General features: G+C 36.0%; 1 protein-coding gene across 1 annotated transcript in view; it reads left to right on the forward strand.

The window, feature by feature from the left end:
- The window catches only part of EPHA6 (EPH receptor A6), a 959528-nt gene that overhangs the window by 61218 nt on the left and 877250 nt on the right, over window positions 1-21060 (forward strand). Inside the window, exon 2 of the mRNA XM_052649809.1 lies at window positions 15114-15178. Coding sequence (XP_052505769.1) covers window positions 15114-15178 — 65 coding nt within the window. The remainder of the gene's footprint in view (window positions 1-15113; window positions 15179-21060) is intronic.

The following is a 21060-nucleotide window of genomic DNA, read 5'->3' on the forward strand; positions in this document are numbered from 1 at the left end:
CCAGGGTCCAATCCTTAGGTCGAGCAGTTCCTCTGGAGAAAGGAATGACAATCCACTCCAGTATTCTTGCCTGGAGAATCTCATGGACAGAGAATCCTGGTGGGCTACAGTCCATGGGGTCGCAAAGAGTCGGACACGACTGAGCAACTAACACAAGCGCATCTATATGCTGTTTTGGTGTGAAGGTGTTTTCTTACTATGATAAATGCTTTCAGTGGGGCAGCATATAGAGAAGGATGATTTGAACACTGTAATGTCAGAGATGGATATAGATGCAAGGGTGTGAATTCAGAGTGCAGCCTGAGGGCACTCTGTGATGAAAACATGGAGGCCAGGTAGAGGAGAGCAGGGACTCCAAAAAGTACAGAAAACATCTTCTCACAATCCATTCTGGGCTCCATATAAACACCTACTCATTTTGTCCCTTTACCACATCTGAGAAAAATCATATAAAATAACCTTTGACCTTCCCCAATACAAACTGAGGTTAAGTAGCCGTTAAATTTCCTGCAGTGCCTACCTTCCCACTAGTGCTGCACTGCTCTTTCAGTATTTAATTAAGAATATTTTTACCCAGGATATGAGTTTCTTGCCCACACTCATTTGTTTGTTGATTCATTCACTTATTTTATTCAACAAATGTATACACATACATACACAAACCCTTCCTTTAAGGAGCTTGTGTTATGTGGGCAGAACTAACTTGTAAATTAATATAACTTTAGTGAAAGTCAATCAGTCGTGTTCGACTCTTTGTAACCCCGTGAACTATACAGTCCGTGGAATTCTGCAGGCAAGAATACTGGAGTGGGTAGCCCTTCCCTTCTCCAGGGGATCTTCCTGCCCCAGAAATTGAACCAGCATCTACTGCATTGCAGGCAGATCCTTTTCCAGCAGAGCAAACAGGGAAGCCTTCATTCAGTTCAGCTCAGTTAAGTGGCTCAGTCATGTCTGACTCTTTGCAACCCCATTAATTGCGGCATGCCCGGCCTCCCTGTCCATCACCAGCTCCCAGAGTTCACTCAGACTCACGTCCATCGAGTCAGTGATGCCATCCAGCCATCTCATCCTCTCTCGTCCCCTTCTCCTCCTGCCCCCAATCCCTGCCAGCATCAGAGTCTTTTCCAATGAGTCAACTCATCTCATGAAGTAGCCAAAGTATTGGAGTTTCAACTTTAGCATCAGTCCTTCCAAAGAACACCTAGGATTTATCTCCTTTACAATGGACTGGTTGGATCTTCTTACAGTCCAAGGGACTCTGAAGAGTCTTCTCCAACACCACAGTTCAAAAGCATCAATTCTGCAGTGCTCAGCTTTCTTCACAGTCCAAATCTCACATCCATACATGACCACAGGAAAAACCATAGCCTTGACAGGACGGACCTTTGTTGGCAAAGTAATATCTCTGCTTTTGAATATGCTATCTAGGTTGGTCATAACTTTCCTTCCAGGAGTAAGCGTCTTTTATGTTCATGGCTGCAATCACCATCTGCAGTGATTTTGGAGCCCCCAAAAAGATAAAGTCTGACACTGTTTCCACTGTTTCCCCATCTATTTCCCATGAAGTGATGGGACCGGATGCCATGATCTTCATTTTCTGAATGTTGAGCTTAGAGCCAACTTTTTCACTCTCCTCTTTCACTTTCATCAAGAGGCTTTTTAGTTCCTCTTCCCTTTCTGCCATAAGGGTGGCGTCATCTGCATATCTGAGGTTATTGATATTTCTCCTGGCAATCTTGATTCCAGCTTGTGCTTCTTCCAGCCCAGCGTTTCTCATGATGTACTCTGCATAGAATTTAAATAAGCAGGGTGACAATATACAGCCTTGACGCACTCCTTTTCCTATTTGGAACCAGTCTGTTGTTCCATGTCCAGTTTGCTTCCTGACCTGCATATAGGATTCTCAAGAGGCAAGTCAGGTGGTCTGGTATTCCCATCTCTTTCAGAATTTTCCACAGTTTATTGTGATCCACACAGTCAAAGGCTTTGGCATAGTCAATAAAGCAGAAATAGATGTTTTTCTAGAACTCTCTTGCTTTTTCCGTGATCCAGCGGATGTTGGCAATTTGATCTCTGGTTCCTCTGCCTTTTCTAAAACCAGCTTGAACATCTGGAAGTTCATGGTTCATGTATTGCTGAAGACTGACTTGGAGAATTTTGAGCATTACTTTACTAGTGTGTGAGATGAGTGCAATTGTGTGGTAGTTTGAGCATTCTTTGTCATTGCCTTTCTTTGGGATTGGAATGAAACTGATCTTTTCCGGTCCTGTGGCTACTGCTGAGGTTTCCAAATTTGCTCGCATATTGAGTGCAGCATGTTTCACTGCATCATCTTCCAGGATTTGAAATAACTGCACTGAAATTCCATCACCTCCACTAGCTTTGTTCATAGTGATGCTTCCTAAGGCCCTCTTGACTTCACATTCCAGGATGTCTGGCTCTAGGTGAGTGATTACACCATCATCATTATCTTGGTCGTGAAGATCTTTTTTGTACAGTTCTGTGTATTCTTGCCACCTCTTCTTAATATCTTCTTAGATATTGCCTTCTTTATTTGGCTCTAATTTCACTGGACAAAGATGAGAATGTTATCCTTTTAAAGTTTATATTTGAAAATTTGACAATACAATTATTGTTTTTACCTGGTACTTTTTAAAATTTCTGATTGTTAAAACTTAGATTAGAAAATGTTTACTTCTGATGTTTAACTTTTATAATCTCCCACTCTAAGGAAAACACTATGTTTCTCCTGACAAATTTAGGAGATGTTTCCTGTATTCGGTACTACTTTGGAGAAGAGTACCCTTCAGGTTGGAAATTGCTATTTCTCTTCCTGTTGTCTACTGGGATTCTTTTCTACAGTGTGTTCATTCCTTAACACTTCTTTAGAAACTGAGATAAGTGATCCAGTTACTGACAGTTTTGATGGTGATGTTGATGTACTATTTGGTGTCCACCCTTTCAGAAAAGCAATTTAATTCTGTACATTCTAGTAAATAGCTTCAGGCTTTCCTCTTTTGCACCTTCTAAATAAGGGCATTTTAATCTGTTTTACTATTTACATGTTTGAATAAACTATGGCAGTTTGAATAAACTATTGTTGACATAAAAATCTAACAGCTGGAGTTAAAAAATAACACCAGATACTCCTTTAGGGTAGACGTTGTATCTTATAAACTTTCTATACCTTCCATTTGTTAATATAGAGTCTAAATATTGTAAAAACTCAATTAATGTTTGTTGAAATAATATTAAAATATCTTCATATAAAATCAAGTAACATATTTTTACTATCATGTCCTAAAGAAGGAAGTAAAAACTTTCTATCATGTCTATGTAAGTTTAATGGAAGAAAAAAACAATCTAGTAAAAATTTTTTTTCTTTCCATTTTTTGGAGGAAAAAGAAAAGATTCTTTTTCACTCATAAGCTTTTCTTATAGTCCAGTAAAAGTCATTTTTTCCTTCTCAATGCAGAGACAAACTTTGGCTTTAAGATAAAGGTTTTAATAGTTTTTTTAGATTTTTCTTCCATTATATAGAAATGGTTTTGCAGTGAGATGTACAATACATTGTAGATGAGACTTCCAAATAAGTAGTCATAATCTCTTTTACCAGAGCTATAAAGACAAAGATTTAAGCTCCTTTCAGACATTGACTTGAATTAAAAAAAAAAAAAAAGGAAAATGTTCAGTGCCATGGAAAACAAGTGAGAAGTGTGAGAAAGGAATGAACTAGAAGCACAAGAAGCCTTTCTGATGCTGTGTAAGTGATGGGGAGAAAGTGCAGTGGCTTGAGCTAAGTGGAGTTTTTGAGCGACTTTATGTTGTTAGTTTCTGTGAGAGATGAAAAAGATCATGTTTATGAAATATAAGATTATAAAATGTAAGACTAAAGCCAAGTAGTCTCTTCTACCTATTAAAATTTTAAAGCAGATGAAAATAATACTTCTACTAAATGAAGTTTTCAATACTTAGTTTCTTTATAGGTCAAAGAGTTGAAGATATCAAAATGAAAGTATTATGTATTGCTATTAATTTGTAACATACAAAATTTCTCTTTTTTTTTCTTTAAGCTGGTAGATACTTGAACAATTTATGGGGAAAAGCATGACTTGAGGTGACTCATTGATAAGTCTTAAAGACCTTGTTCAGGAGCCCAGAGGGAACAGACCGATATCTCTCAATGACCTTGTGATGGATTTAGATCCACTCCTGGTTCTCCTTCGGTCTCTGTGGTAAGCCCTCCTGTCTAATGGCAGACTTTAGAGATGGTTATGGGACTGAAGCATATAAGACTATGTCAAGCAGGATTACCATATAAGGTTCTTTTGAGTAAACTAGGAGGATGTGGAGGTGAGGATAGACGTTACTTGTTATATTTTTAATCAACTTTTTACCATTCATTATTTGGATAAGTTTTTTAGTGACAGTTCTTACTCATTGGTATAACTTGCCTTCTAAAAAGCAAACTAGCTTGAATTCCGCGCTCCACCCCCACCCCGCTTTTCTGCATTTAAAGTGATAGTTAAAGTAAGTAGTTTCTGGTTATTATAGCTTATTTTTCCATCAGAACTGAAAAACAGTGATTAGTTTTCAAGAAGGGACAGAGACAAACGTTTGAACCTGCTTTCTGAAAAAGAAAAAAAATAAAGATTATTTTCTATTAGAGTAGAAAGCTGAAGGTTGTGAGTTCACTTGTTCTAGACTGATTTTATTCTCTAATCTTGAGAAAGCTATTTAAAGTCTCTGTGGTCATATTACCTTATCTTTCAAGTAGGATTTCCAAACTCTCACCTAAGGTAGACAAAATAACCATGAATTGCACCTGTATTAAAAACAAACAAGCAACAAGAAAAATACTAAAGCTGTGACAAAACAAAATGCTGTAAGTATACTTAATGAACAAGTATTGATCTCAGTTTCTAGATAAAAGTACTTTGTTATTAATATATAAGAAGGAATGAGTCTCCTTGGAAAATGTCAATATTCAGAGGGAGATACTAAGGGGTAAACATAATAATCCTATGTTTACTTAAAGCAATCAGTGTTTGATTTATTTTTAGAAATTAAATATTGATTCTAACTCTCTGTGAGGGTAAAAACCCATAGTATCTGAAAGTTAAAATGGGATTTTTGCCAATCAAACACATGCAGTTATGTCAAAACATTAGTTAATATGGTAACCTAAATGCCAGTGTAAAATAGGATTTAGGCAGGTTGATATTGAAGTAGACTACTGCTGCTTATAGATAGGTGGATATTAATAAATATAGATCCCTACATGCGTATGTATCTGTGCCTTTAATTCAAATTATTCTGTGATTGTTTTATATCTGGTCATGATGTCAGAAGTGTTCCCTTATTTTACCTATGTTATGGGAGGTGGTAAGTGTGTTACAGTCAATGGAACATGGAACTAACTAAAATCTCTACTAACTTGTTACTAAGTGACTTTATCTTCCTGGGTCTTTGTAAGAAGTCTGTTGGAGAAAATTCTAAACCAGTGTTTACAGCTGTCTGAATGTTTAAAAATACTGATAAATCTTTGGACTCGATTCACATGCCATTAACTTGAATTTTTATAGTAAAACTATTCTAAAAGAATAACTACTTTCTTAGTGGGTTGATTGATCTCTTATTGTTTAATTTTTTCAAAATACTATATTAAATAAAATATCTTCATTTTTTATTGTGCAGTTGGAATGAAGATGATCTTCTATTATATACTGTAAACCTATATGCTAATTGTTTTTTAAAAAATAGCTTTTAAAAATTAATTTATTTATTTTAACTGGAGGCTAATTACAATATTGTAGTGGTTTTTGCCATACATTGACATGACTCAGCCATGGGTGTACATGTTCTCCCCATCCTGAACCCCCCTCCCACCTCCCTCCTCATCCCATCCCTCAGGGTCATCCCAGTGCACCAGCCCCGAGCACCCTGTATCATGCATCGAACCTGGACTGGCAATCTGTTTCACATATGATAATATACATGTTTCAATGCTATTCTCTCAAATCATCCCACCCACACCTTTTCCCACAGAGTCCAAAGGACTGTTCTTTACATCTGTGTCTCTTTTTGCTGTCTCGCATATAGGGTCATCGTTACCATCTTTCTAAATGTTTTTAAACTAATATATCTTAAATTTAGTGAAATGAATATAAAGATTCAATAAATTATCCAATGGAAAGAAATTAACATTGAGCTTCTTAATGTTGGGTGCTTATTACTCTCACATGTAATCCAGTGCTATCAACCTTGTCTTTGTCATTTGATATCTTCTTTTAACTACAATAACATTGTCTTATAACTTCCAAAGAATGAGTAAATGGAGCACTAATAAATTAAGAGATATTTTCAGAGAGTGATGTGCTAGAGATTTATTTCTGAAAGTTGATAGGGAAATTGTGCATAGTTTAACCTATTCTATGTATTATGTTGCTTAATAAATGATATAAACATTTTAAAACTTTAGTTTGATACCATCAATCTACTACTTTTATGTATTGTTAGTTTATCCAATTTCTCATTTATTATGATATGAATAAATAATTATATTTTCATGTGTAACCCCTAAAAAAATCACTGGTGTTAATCTTACCATATTTAAAATCTTAATAATAAATTAAAAATAATAGAGTATTGAGTTTTACTGAAATTAATATTGAGATGGTGTTCTTTTTCTCTCTCAGTTTACAGTATTTTTGTACTCTAGTAGGGACTAGATTGGAGAAGGCAGTGGCAACCCACTCCAGTACTCTTGCCTGGAAAATCCAATGGACAGAAGAGCCTGGTAGGCTGCAGTCCATGGGTTCATGAAGAGCTGGACACGACTCTTTTGACTGAGTGACTTCACTTTCTCTTTTCACTTTCATGCATTCGAGAAGGAAATGGCAACCCACTCCAGTGTTCTTGCCTGGAGAATCCCAGGGATGGTGGAGCCTAGTGAGCTGCTGTCTGTGGGGTCGCACAGAGTCAGACATGACTGAAGCAACTTAGCAGCAGCAGCAGCAGCAGGAACTAGATAACTTTTTTTTTTTTTTAACGTTATTTTACTTTACAATACTATATTGTTTTTGCCATACATCACCATGAATTCGCCACAGGTGTACATGAGTTCCCAATCCTGAACCCCCCCTCCCACCTCCCACCCCATAACATCTCTCTGGGTCATCCCAGTGCACCAGCCCCAAGCATCCTGTATTCTGCATCGAACCTAGACTGGCGATTCATTTCTTACATGATATTATATATGTTTCAATGCCATTCTCCCAAATCATCCCACCCTCTCCCTCTCCCACAGAGTCCAAAAGTCTGTTCTATACATCTGTGTTTCTTTTGCTGTCTCGCATACAGGGTTATCGTTACCATCTTTCTAAATTCCACATATATGTGTTAGTATACTGTATTGGTGTTTTTCTTTCATTTAAAGCCAGCAGGAGGAGCTCTCACCTTGCTGGGTCCAATGTAATTATGCCTGAAAAATCTGAGTTTGTGGGGTTTTTGTCTATGAAGCAACTGATAAAATTTAAACATATGTCACATGTAATGGTGTTAAAAATAAAACTAAATCCTTAGTTTTATTTTGATATTAATGCATCCTTCACCTGTCAGGAATGCAAATTTGAAATTTTGCTGTTCTTATGAATTTTTAGAAGGTATGATTGCAGTTTAATGAGGAAGATAAAGCAGTTATGTAAATCTTGTTTCATGAAGCTACTAATAAACAAAAAAGGTGCTCTTAAGGATCTTCACTGTTGTAGATATGTAGATTTTCTTTTTTGTTGTTGTTTATTTTGAAATGACTATATTTCAGTTTACAAACTATAAATATTTTAAGAATTGAGCAGCCCAAATATATTTTAAAAAATAATTACCTCAGTTAATCGATTAATTATTATGACAGTCTATGAAAAATAAATCTTCATTGATAGACTTCAATATTAGGGAGTTTTATACTCTGTACTCTAATAAACTCCCTGATTTAAATGTCATGATACCAACAAAGCTTCTGTAGAACCCATTGATGAGAAAAGTAGGATATAAACTTATCTAGATTTGGAATCAGGAAAGTAAATGGTGATTTTTCTCTGCATCTCCAAAAATAAAAAGAGAAAAACAAATTATGAAGTTTTATGCTCAAACTTAAAAGGAAGTAAGAAAACACTATAAATTTTTAAAGGAGTAGTCTAGCATTGGCTTCCCTGATAGCTTAGTTGGTCTGGTCAAGAATCTGCCTGTAATGCAGGAGATCCTGGTTTGATTCCTGGGTGGGGAAGATCCGCTGGAGAAGGAATAGGCTACCCACTCCAGTATCCTTGAGCTTCGCTTGTGGCTCAGCTGGTAAAGAATCCACCCACAATGCAGGAGACTTGGGTTTGATTCCTGCACTGGGAAGATACCCCGGAGAAGGGAATGGCTACCCACTCCAGTATTATGGCCTGGAGAATTCCATGGACTGTGTAGTCCACAGGGTCGCAAAGAGTCGGACACGACTGAGTGACTTTCTTACTTACTTCCTTATTCTAGCTTGAATCTCCTTGGTTGGAATCACTTTGTGATCCTAGGGAAAATATGTAAGCTCTCTGAGCCTTAGTTTTCTCACCTGTAACTTGAGCATTTAAAAAAAAAAGAAAGAAAGAAAAAAAAAATATAGGGCAGTGTGAGATTCCATGAAGAAGGAAACATATAAACCATCCTTCCTATATGTATGTGTGCTATGTCACTTCAGCCATATCCAACTCTCTGCTACCCCATGGACTGGAGCCTACCAGGCTCTTCTGTTCATGGGATTTTCGAGGCAAGAATACTGGAGTGGGTTACCATGCTGTTCTCCAGAGGATCATCCTAACCCAGGGATCAAACCCATGTCTCTTATGTCTCCTGCAGTAGGAGGTAGGTTCTTTATCACTAGCACCAGCTGGGAAGCCTATCTGACTGATTTATTATCATTACTTACTCAGCCTGCTAGGGAAAAAATGCGGAGAAGGCGATGGCACCCCACTCCAATACTCTTGCCTGGAAAATCCCAGGGACGGGGGAGCCTGGTGGGCTGCCGTCTATGGGGTCGCACAGAGTTGGACACGATGGAAGCGACTTAGCAGCAGCAGCAGCAGGGAAAGAATGAGCTTCCGAATGGCTTAGTGGTAAAACTGGAAATAGAACTGCCTTATGACCCAGAAAATCCACTGCTGGGCATACACACGGAGGAAACCAGAATTGAAAGAGACACATGTACCCCAATGTTCACTGCAGCACTGTTTATAATAGCCAGGGCATGGAAGCAACCTAGATGTCCTTCAGCAGATGAATGGATAAGAAAGCTGTGGTACATATACACAATGGAGTATTACTCAGCCATTAAAAAGAATACATTTGAATCAGTTCTAATGAGGTGGATAAAAATTATACAGAGTGGAGTAAGCCAGAAAGAAAAATACCAATACAGTATACTAACGCATATATATGGAATTTAGAAAGATGGTAACGATAACCCTGTATGCAAGACAGCAAAAGAGACACAGATGTATAGAACAGTCTTTTGGACTCTGTAGGGGAGGGAGAGGGTGGGATGATTTGGGAGAATGGCATTGAAACATGTATATTATCATATATGAAACAAGTCACCAGTCCAGGTTCAATGCATGATACTGGACGCTTGGGCCTGGTGCACTGAGACGACACAGAGGGATGGTATGGGGAGGGAGGAGGGAGAGGGGTTCAGGATGGGGAACACGTGTATACCTGTGGTGGATACATGTTGATATATGGCAAAACCAATACAATGTTGTAAAGTAATTAACCTCCAATTAAAATAAATAAATTTATATTAAAAAAAAAAAGAATCTTCTGCAACACAGGAGACAAGACACGGGTTCAATCCATGCAAGATCCGCTAGAGTAAGAAATGGCAACTCACTCGAGTATTCTTGCCTGGAAAATCCCATGGACAGAGGAGCCTGCTAGGTTCCAATCTATGGGGTCACAAAGAGTTAGACATGAATGATGTATTCCAAAATATAAATGTGTTAAATGAGTAACATTAAATTATTGAACGCCCCATAGTAGATTCTGCTATTACACATTTCTGAGTTCTTTTCTATAGTATATTGTTGTTTATTTGCTAAATTGTGTGTGACTCTTTTGTGACCCCATGGATTAGTCTGCTAGTCTCCTCTGTCTGTGGAATTTCCCAGGCAAGAATACAGGAGTGGGTTGCCATTTCCTTCTCCAGAGGATCTTCCCAACCCAGGGACTGAACTTGCGTCTCCTGTATTGGCAGGTGGATTCTTTACCACTGACTTGGAGAAGGAAATGATAACACACTCCAGTGTTCTTACCTGGATAATCCCAGGGACGGGGGAGCCTGGTGGGCTGCCATCTATGGGGTCACACAGAGTCAGACACAACTGAAGCGACTTAGCAGCAGCAGCAACATGTATATACCAAAAATAAAATTATATTCATTTGATAACTTAAGCTTGGAGTTTGAATATTTGTTATGACATCAGCTTTTTTCTCTAATATGTGAGATTATTATTTTTATACTGAATGAACCCAAATGCCATCAAGTACCACTTTGTGAATTTGCATGTGTGTGTTTATGTGTGTGTGTGTGTGTGTGTGTGTATGCATTTGTACTTTCTTTTACTTGTAGGCTTGTTAGAATTATATGTTAATATGGTGTAAATGAAACTATAAAGAAAGCCTTTTTAAAAGCTCTAGCCCTTTATGTGTTTTTTTTTTTTTAATCTCTTTACATGATATTAGCAGCATTGGAAGTCATTAGCTAAATATATTAATTCATTAAGGACAGAAAATGTTGTAGCCTAATTTGGTCATTCCTTCTTCATTTATTAACTCAAATATTTCAATACAATGAATGTTCCTTCATTAACTATTTATTTATTTATAAATAGTTCATTTATTAAGAAAAATAAGTATTTTATGCTTTTCAGATTTTTTAACAGTTTTTAAAATAATAGCTTCCTAGTGCACTGCAAAATATATTAATAGGTATATTTTATCATTATGAATGCATGGATTTAAGCATATTTGAAGTGTTTTAGTCCCTTATAGTCATTAATCTTGTGTATGTTCAAATTATCTATTTTTAGCCAGTGGAAGTTTAAGCCAGTTGGTTCTTGAGTCCTTTTTACATGCCCCTAGTAAACACTGATATATTCCTTGATTTGGTATAAGGACTATGAAACACCATCAATGAACTAATTTAAAAAAACATAAAAAATAAATGGAACCTTGATCTGGTCAAGCCACTTAATATATCTACCAATTGAAAGAAAATACAGAGAATGGGGAAGTATGTTCAGTGATTTCTCACAAAAGGGAAAGTCTAGAATGTGTGATAAAACTACTTTTGTGGGTCAAACTTTTCTAGTAAATTTTATTTCATGTAGTGAAAAAGATAACTGGCTAGTTAAAACAGCAATGAGATACTATTGTACATCTGTTAGAATGCCTTAAAAAAAAAAAAAAAAGAAAACTGAACAGTACCAGGTTCTGGTAAAGATGTAGAACAATTGGAAAATCATACATTCTACTAAAGGGAATGTAAAACTACACAGCCATTTTAGAAACCAGTTTGATGGTTTCTTTAAAAATAAACATTCTTTATGTAATTCAGTAATTAATATTTACAATGGAGAAATGAAAACTTCGGTTTGTATAAAAATCTGTACATGAAAATTCATCAGCTAGGGAATTCCATTCTATATAATACTTTTCAGCAATAAAAAGGGACTGAGTGTTCAGCTGTATATACTGATACACACAGTGACATAAATGAATCTCACATGTGTTATGCTGAGTGAAAGAAAGCAGGCTCAAAACACATCATATGATTTCATCCTATGTATGATTTCAGTCATTCACCATTCTGGGAAAGTGAAAATCAAGGGACAGAAGTCAGATTAATGGTTTCTGGGGATTATTGAGGGGACTGGATTTACCATAAAGGATCACATGGGGAATTTTGGTGGTGATGGAAATATTCTATAGCTTGATTGTAGTGGTAGTTACATGATATCGGAGTTTGTTACAATTCCTAGAAATTCTCATTTAAATAGGCTGAATTTTATTATAAGTAAATCATACCTCAGTAAACCTAACTTAAAAAAAAGGAAAAAGTGGGGGCCTATAAAATTTTAAAAAAAATGAAGAGAACAAGACTTCATTGTAATGTATGGACTTATTTAGATCTTGATTTTCTGTTAAAATAAGTTGGGACCATAGGAATATTGAACACTGACTGGATATTTGATGATATTGATTAATACATGCTATTATAGTAATGGATTGGTATATTATAGTTATATTAAGAGGAATCTTTATCTTAGATATACATACTGAAATTTTTACAGAGGAAATTAGATGATTACTAGAATTTGCTTCAAAGAAATCTTGCAGTAAGAGTAGGTATGCAAGTATAGATGAAATAAGATTGGCTATAGGTTTGTAACAATTGAGGCAGGGTAATTAATACAATGAGAGTTCATTGTACTGTTTTCTCCACATTTTAAAGTATTTGGGAATTTTGCATAATTAAAATTAATTAAATGATTGCAGCTCAGTTTTACAAATATATGCTTAGTGAATATATTGGAAGAATATACTCAATGAGCATGTAGAGTTTATCCCAGAACTTTAAGCAGGGTTTCATACTAAAAATCAATAAAGTATACAGTCATTCAAATAAAAAATGAAGTCACAGAATCCTTACCATAAACACCAAACAACAGATGGCAAATAACACATTTCCAATGGCACTTTTTTAAACAACTAAAAACCCTCCACTTTCTTAGCTAGATAAAATAAAACTTGAGATACCAAAGCACTGTTTCTTACTGTTTGGTCCACGACCTTACTGGGGATTTGGTGATAGAAGTTAAAAATATGGGTTGTATGTGAAGCTGAAGCTCCCAATACTTTGGCCACCTGATGTGAAGAACTGACTCATTGGAAAAGACCCTGATGCTGGGAAAGACTGAAGGCAGGAGGAGAAGGGGACAACAGAGGATGAGGTGGTTGGATGGTATTACTGACTCGATGGACATGAGTTTAAGCAAGCTCTGAGTGTTGGTGATGGACAGGGAAGCCTGGCGTGCTGTACTCCTTTGGGCCGCAAAGAGTCGGACACAACTGAGAGACTGAACTGAACGCATTAACTTGATGGAAACACTACCAAAATACTTCCCAGTTGATCTCCATTTATCTTTCTAGACTCATTTCTGTCCTCTTAATTCCCCTAAATATTTTCCACTCCTACTTCCCACTCCAGCAACTGAGAACTAATTTAGTTATATCTCAGTGACTTTAGGGAAGGTATTCTAAAATAAATCTGTTTCTCAGCACATGTGATTGAAGACCCCTTTGTCATAGCCCAGACAAAATTGCATTTCCTTTATGAAATCATCTCAGACCTCCATGCCAGGCTTTTTGTTGTTGTTATTCAGCTGCTAAGTCATGTCTGACTCTGAAACCCCATGGACTGCAGCATTCCAGGCTTCCCTGTCCTTCACTATCTCCCAGAGTTTGCTCAAACTCATATCTATTGTATTGATGATGCCATCCAACCATCTCATCCTCGGTTGTCCCTTTCTCCTCCCGCCTTCACTCTTTCCCAGCATCAGTGTCTTTTCCAGTGAATCAGTTCTTTGCATCAAGTGGCCAAAGTATTGGAGCTTCAGCTTTAGCACCAGTCCTTTCAAAGAATATTCAGAGTTGACTTCCTTTAGGATTCATTGGTTTGATCTCCTTGCAGTCCAAGTGACTCTCAAGGGTCTTCTCCAGCACCACAGTTTGAAAGCATCAATTCTTGGGTGCTCAACCTTCTTTAAGGCCCAACTCTCATATCCATTCAGCCTAAGCCTGATTTGATTGTTAAGCTATTGTGTAGTCTACAATTTTAGAATTTAAGAGAATATGTCCTGATTATTTGTTTTTATGTCTTCCCAACCAGATTATGAGTTACTTTTGGTTGGGGAAAAAGGTATATGTTTTTTGTTTTGGCTTTTACTTCCTTTTGCAGTAAGTATACTAGCACATACAATAAAAATGTAATCCGTGCTTTAAAGATATGTTTATTCAAAATATGTTGCCAATCATATAGAAGAAAATATACAGACCTGCTTTAAAATTTTTCTTTCTTTAATATGGTAAAAAAAAAAAAAGACTTTTTATAAATGAGAGGGAAAGTAAAGGTAGTCATTTCACTGTTGGTCTGCACAGTGGCCCCATACTCACATGGGGCAAGGACAGAGCAAAGGAAGGAGCAGATCACTCCAGATTGGTAGGTGACAGGTTTAATAAGTAGTCTTATATGTACAAGACTTGTCTTATGCAGCTGCTAAACAAGTAGGCCTCTGCACTTGACCACCAGAGTCCTAGAGGTCTCAACAGGGTTTAGTCATATGCACAGTACAGATGGTTTCAGCAGCACCTTACCCTCTCAAGGCTCTGCCCTTAGAACGGCTACTGCTGTAGGAATGATAGGCAGAGTGTACATTCTAAGGACAGGCGAGGAGCTCAAGAGCCTCCCATCCATTGGTAAGGTCCTGCTTATGGGTCATCTGGTGGTTGTAGTCTTGCTTACCTCTTCCAACATTTATCATTTTTACTAAAGATGACTGTGTTAGTTCTGTTATTCCATTTCATTTAGTGTTATTAAACATGTTTCTTATTTTAAAATTAATATGTAACTACCACATTCATTTTATATTTACCTTGTGGCTCAGCTGGTAAAGAATCCACCAGCAATGTGGGAGACCTGGGTTTGATCCCTGGGTTGGAAAGATCCCCTGGAGAAGGGAACAGCTACCCACTCCAGTATTCTGGCCTGGAGAATTCCATGGACTGTATAGTCCCTGGCATCGCAAAGAATCAGACACAACTGAGTGACTTTCACTTTCAATATTATTATATATTAAGCTTTAGTATTTATAAATAATTTTATGTAAGTCATGCAACTTATTAAAGCTAATTCAAGGAATAATAGTAAAGGTAGTTGATAGTGATTTAAATAACTAGTTTCTATTTACATCAATTAAGAAGTTCATGCAAGAAATTTTTTTTTGTTTATTTGATTCCAGTTGTGTTGCTTGATACAACAACTGTGCTGGGAGAGCTAGGATGGAAAACATATCCATTAAATGGGGTAAGTTTAAATATCTTTCAAAATTGTTATTCTGCTGGGTTTTAGGGTGTATTATAATAGTTAAAATTGTTCAGTGTTTTAAGTATGAATTTTAGCATAAAACTTAAATCCTATGGAAAAGATTAAAATACAATTAGAACTGGTAATCAGTGGAATGATATATAAAAATGCTTTCTTCTAAATTAGTAATTGTTCTTTAATATATTGTTTATATATAGTAGTATTACAATAGTGCCCATATAAATATTTTCTTTAAAAATAAATGTTTTCTGTGTATATGTTAAATTTGGTAAACTCATTGAATATTTGTATATAAACAACTTTAGATTATCATACCATAAGTCAATTTTACAGATATCATTTGGTGTTCATTAGGAAATATGAATCTTCTAAAGTAGTGTATATCTTTTGAACTTTTCAAAAAGATACATTATGGTTAGATGTTTGTTAGCAGAGTATAGTTGCTTTTGAAAGGCTTATAAGGATGTATAATTTACTAAGTACAGTTTTGCGGGTATTGACATCATTTTAGCTATGGTTGTACTTGACTTTTTACATGTTTTGATATATTTTGCCTCATTTTCACATTCAGTTTATTTCTACATTTTTTATTTCAAGCTAAAATAAAAGGGTGATTTGTGATGCTTTTTACCTTGATTTTGTCTGTTTGCAACAATGGAGGCAGTCAGTTGTTTCTAGATACACTTGGATTAGCTTTTCTTCCTTTTCTTAGAAACTGTATTTTTCTCATTCATGACATTCTCCCTGATACTATTCTACATTGCTTTTTTCTGTTATATTTACAAATTTAAATCTGAAAGGAGAAGTTGACCCAAAATTGTTTTGTTTTTAGAATCATTAGAATAATGCTATTTGAGTTTGACCTTTATGTCAGGAGTTATTCAACAGTCATTCATTAAATTCTTATTTTCAAATAAAAATTCCTGTAAGAGTTTGATCTTTCTTTGTTTAACAGGTTTTTTGTTTCTTTAGATTTGTTTGTTTATAGCCTGTGATTTTATTGTTTCTAAAGTTTTAATAGAGTTATTGTCAAGCCATTTCTGAGAATGTATCTTTTAAACTAAGATTATGCTTGTACCTTCATTATCTTATTTTCATTAAAATGAATATACATCAGTATTCATTGAATGTAGTTAGTATGTTATATTAATCACAGTTACTTTGAAGTGAATAAAGCTTCTTTTCCAGAATATCTTTCCAAGATACATATCTTTTTCTCAGTAGATGAAGTAACTTATAAAGACTTACAAATGATTAAGTAGTCTATAAGCCCCACTTTTTCATTTTCTGAATAAAATGACAAACAATGTTAGCTGTCATACTTATCACTGATTTTATGTAATCATAGCCAAAGAATCATATAAGGAACAGTAGGAGTTGTGCCCCTGCTCTGGTGATTGTGTTTGGCTTGATCACAGGGCTGCCTTTCTTAATGCAAACTGGTAACCAGGAGACATAGGGACTTACAGAGTTACAAATAAACTCACTACTATCATTCTTGTAATGAATTTGTCATAGGTGTTATGAATTGGGAATTTTTATATGTCTGGTTTATTATATAAAGAGAGGGCAGAGTTGTCTGAAAAATTATGTTTATTTCATAGTTTTCTATTTGCCAGACATTGCTCTGAGAATTTTATATCCTTTTATTTCTCACAATGGCCCTATGAAGTTTGTCTTAGTTCCATTTCCCTGTGGGAGAAACCCAGTATTAAGGAGAATAAGGAACAAAAGATACCAAGAATTTATAGGCCAGGTAGTGAGTGATGTGCTTCAATACGTGCTGCATTATTTCTGACTCTAGTGCCTGTATGCTTATGATGGCCCTGCAAACAGAGGAGGATTGGAAACTATAAAAAGTACAACCGTGGTGGATTCATGTCAATGTATGGCAAAACCAATACAGTATTGCAAAGTAAAATAAAGTAAAAATAAAATTTAAAAAAGCCAGTTACTTATGTGTGCAAATTGCATAATTGATTCAGATTTTTTTATCCCCTTGATAAACTTACTGTTAAACTGAAATGTGCATTTTGGGCACCAACCAAGAATGAGCAGGAAAAGAGAGAAAGAAGAAGGAAAGGAAACTACAGTAGAAAATAAATATGATAGAATAAGGTAGCAAAGGAAAAGATGGTTAAAAATTCATTGAGCATTTACCACATGCTAGGCTTTGTTCAAAGCACTTTACTCACATGAGTCCTAGAAATCAAGCATAAATTTTCTCTATTGAAAGATGTGAACCTGAGGTACTTTAAATAACTTCTACATGATCACAGAGCGAGGAAGTAATTCAGCAAAATTTCTAAGCCAAACATATTTAAATCTTCACATGTATCTGTGGTCATTTCACAGCTCAATGCTTTTTATTTAAGATTCTGCCAAGTAAAGATAAAGGGCAATGACCAATACATATAGACTACAGAGGGAAAGTAATACACGGATTCAGACATTAAAAAGCAACCTGAATACTCAAATTACCTTGGGATATCACTGATGGGATAGTCTATATTACTTTTAGATTATCATCCAGATAATAATGCATATATAGACAATGTCAGTGGTAGGACATGGGGAAATTGGAGCACTTGGAAATATTTGTAAGAGATATGGATGCAGCTTCATGAATTAGATAAAATAAAGGTGAATCAAGGGAAATAGTAAAATGGATAGATGACATTAGTAAATTTTAAAGAATACACAACTTAAGTTTCTCTTTTAATGAAGAGAATAGGTTACTGACAAGAATAGAGCTTTCAGTTCAGTCGATCAGTCGTGTCCGACTCTCTGCAACCCCATGGACTACAGCATGCCAGGCTTCCCTTGTCCATCCCCAACTCCTGGAGCTTGCTCAAACTCATGTCCATCACTTTGGTGATGCCATCCAACCATCTCATCATCTGTTGTCCCCTTGTCCTCCTGCCTTCAGTCTTTCCCAGCATCAGGGTCTTTTCCAGTGAGTTGGTTCTTCACATCAGGTGGCCAAAATATTGGAGTTTCAGCTTCAGCATCAGTCTTCCTTATTCAGGACCGATTTCCTTTAGGACTGACTGGTTTGATCTCTGTGCAACCTAAGGGACTCTCAAGAGTCTTCTCCAACACCACAGTTCAAAAGCATCACTTCTTCAGCACTCAGCTTTCTTTATAGTCCAACTCTCACATACATACATGACTACTGGAAGAACCATAGCTTTGACTAGATGGGCCTTTGTTGGCAAAGTAGTATATCTGCTTTTTAATATGCTGTCTAGCTTGGTCAAAACTTTTCCTCCAAGGAAAAATATCCTAATTTCATGGCTGCAGTCACCATCTGCAGTGATATTGGAGCCCCCAAAAATAAAGTTTCTGACTGTTTCCATTGTTTCCCCATCCATTTGCCAGGAAGTGATGGGACCAGATGCCATGATCTTAGTTTTCTGAATGTTGAGTTTTAAGCCAACTTTTTCACTCTTTCACTTTCATCAAGAGGCTCTTTAGTTCTTCACTTTCTGCCATTAGGGTGTTGTCACCTGTGTATCTGAGGTTATTGATATTTCTCCTAGCAATCTTGATTCCAGCTTGTGTGTCATCCAGCTGGGCATTCTGCATGAATAGAGCTTTACTTGGTGCTATTTATAGGTTAAAACAAGTGATGAGATAAGCAGAAAGGATGGAAAAACTTTGAGCCATGGTAATTTGAATGGCCATTTTAACTAAAGTTGCCTTTTCTCAGAGATACTACTTAAGTTCCATTTAAGTTGGTTTTACAAATATGTAAAGACAACTAGATGATGTATTTGACAATCTTTTGACATAAAGCATATCTGGTGTTTTTCTGAATAAAGTATTTCCTAGGAATAACTTTTAAATTGATAAGATTTTCTTCATATTAAGAAATATTTTTGAAATCATATAAAATATGTGACTTAGTAAATTATCTCATACTGGTTTTATTTTTTATTCTTTTATTTTTTTAACTTAAAATGCCCTTTTTACCCATAGTAACATACTGACTGATGTAGTTACAATAGTAGGCATTCATTTTGTGCCTATAAAGAAAACCATTTCAGGTTATTTGAATAAAACTTCAGCACTGTTGGTTAGCAAATATGAAAAATAGATGAGTAATCTCAAGCAAATGATTCGTTAGGCTTTCAAAAATGAAAAGAAAATATATTTATTCTGAAATGCTTGTCAACTCATTTTTGCCAATATTGAAATATACTTTTAAAAAAGTCATGTCCTGAATTCCATTGAACAAGTTGCTATTTTACATTCTGGGTGTTAGGTACTCTTTTGAAGTTTAGAAATAATGTCTTCACAGTCTTAATGCCAATGAGAGTATCTTCAGGTAATTCTCAGTATTGTTTTGTGAAAAAACAATAAAGGGAGGAATGAATTCTGGTCAAGAAAAATTGGTTGTAGGAAGTAACATATCAGTAACATATCAGCCCTTTCTTATACATTGAAGGAATCATAGGTGGGCTGGAAGAGATGGTAGAAGCACCTTTTAGGAAAAGAGAATGACTTGAAGACAGGCACACTATTCTTAAATGTGTGCATTAGATTTTAGAAATGTTAAGAATATTTTGTGTGGCTGAAGGAAAGAGATGTGGTGGATAGTGAGTGAAAGCTACTTAGTCTTGTCTGACTTTTTGCCACCCCATGGACTATACAGCCCATGGAATTCTCCAGGCCAGAATACTGGAGTGGGTAGTTCACTTCTCCAGGGCATCTTCTGAACCCAGGTAACAAACCCAGGTCTCCCACATTGTGGGTGGACTCTTTACCAGCTGAGCCACAAGGAAAGCCCAAGAATACTGGAGTGAGTTGCCTATCCCTTATCCAGGGGATCTTCCAGACCCAGGGATCCAAATGGAGTCTCCTGCATTGCAGGTGGATTCTTTACCAGCTGAGCTACCAGGGAAGCCATTTACATAAGCTTTCTAAAATATAAAATGACAATATGAAGCAGTGTGACAGGTTTCCTCTGTCACTTATAAACTGGTTTAGAAAGCAATCCCCAGAATTCTAGTAATGCTGTGGAAATATTACCATTTTAATTTACAGCCAGGATAAGCTGCATTCAGCTAGGAGCCAAGGGATCTAAGTTCTAGTTGCCATCTTGCACCATGTGATCCTGAATACTCTCAAATTCTGAAATCAGAAGCCTCATGACAAAAGGAAAGGGGGTGAATCAGGCCCTCCTAAATATCCTTTCCACTTCTGTACTTTGTAATTCTGTGAAATCAGAGTAGCATGTCCCAGGCTGTTTGGGATCAGGGATTTGAGAACCTAAGTTCATGTATAGTACTTGTAATCTTCATACTTCTTTATTGAGTCCTGTTCTTATTAAATGTATTTCCACATTCTGTGTATTTAAGTATATTTAAATAGTCTCTCCATCATTAGCGATAAAAAATGTTTCCCAAGAATGTACTTTCTGTCTAGCTATATCGTAGAAGACTTTGACTTTCAGTGTCTGAATTGATTTCTATATTGTGTATCTCAACCCCAGTAAGTAGAAATAAAAGTAGAAGCTTTCTGAATTCTCTTGAACAGTCAAAAATTATTTAAGCTTTCTTTTGTTTAAGACAATAATATGAATAATTGGAAGTAAAAATTGTCAGGAAATAATGTTCAAAATATAGGCTTCATCGATATGTTGAGAACAGAGTGAAACTGAATAATTGTACTTAGATAGAATGGGAAAGACTAGAGATCTGTTCAAGAAAATTGGAGATACCAGGTGAACATTTCATGCAAAGATGGGCTCGATAAAGGACAGAAATGGTATGGACCTAACAGAAGCAGAAGATATTAAGAAGAGGTGGCAAGAATACACAGAAGAACCGTACAAAAAAGATGTTCACGACCCGGAT

This window comes from Budorcas taxicolor, chromosome 1 (genome assembly GCF_023091745.1).
Source record: "Budorcas taxicolor isolate Tak-1 chromosome 1, Takin1.1, whole genome shotgun sequence".
NCBI lineage: Eukaryota > Metazoa > Chordata > Mammalia > Artiodactyla > Bovidae > Budorcas > Budorcas taxicolor.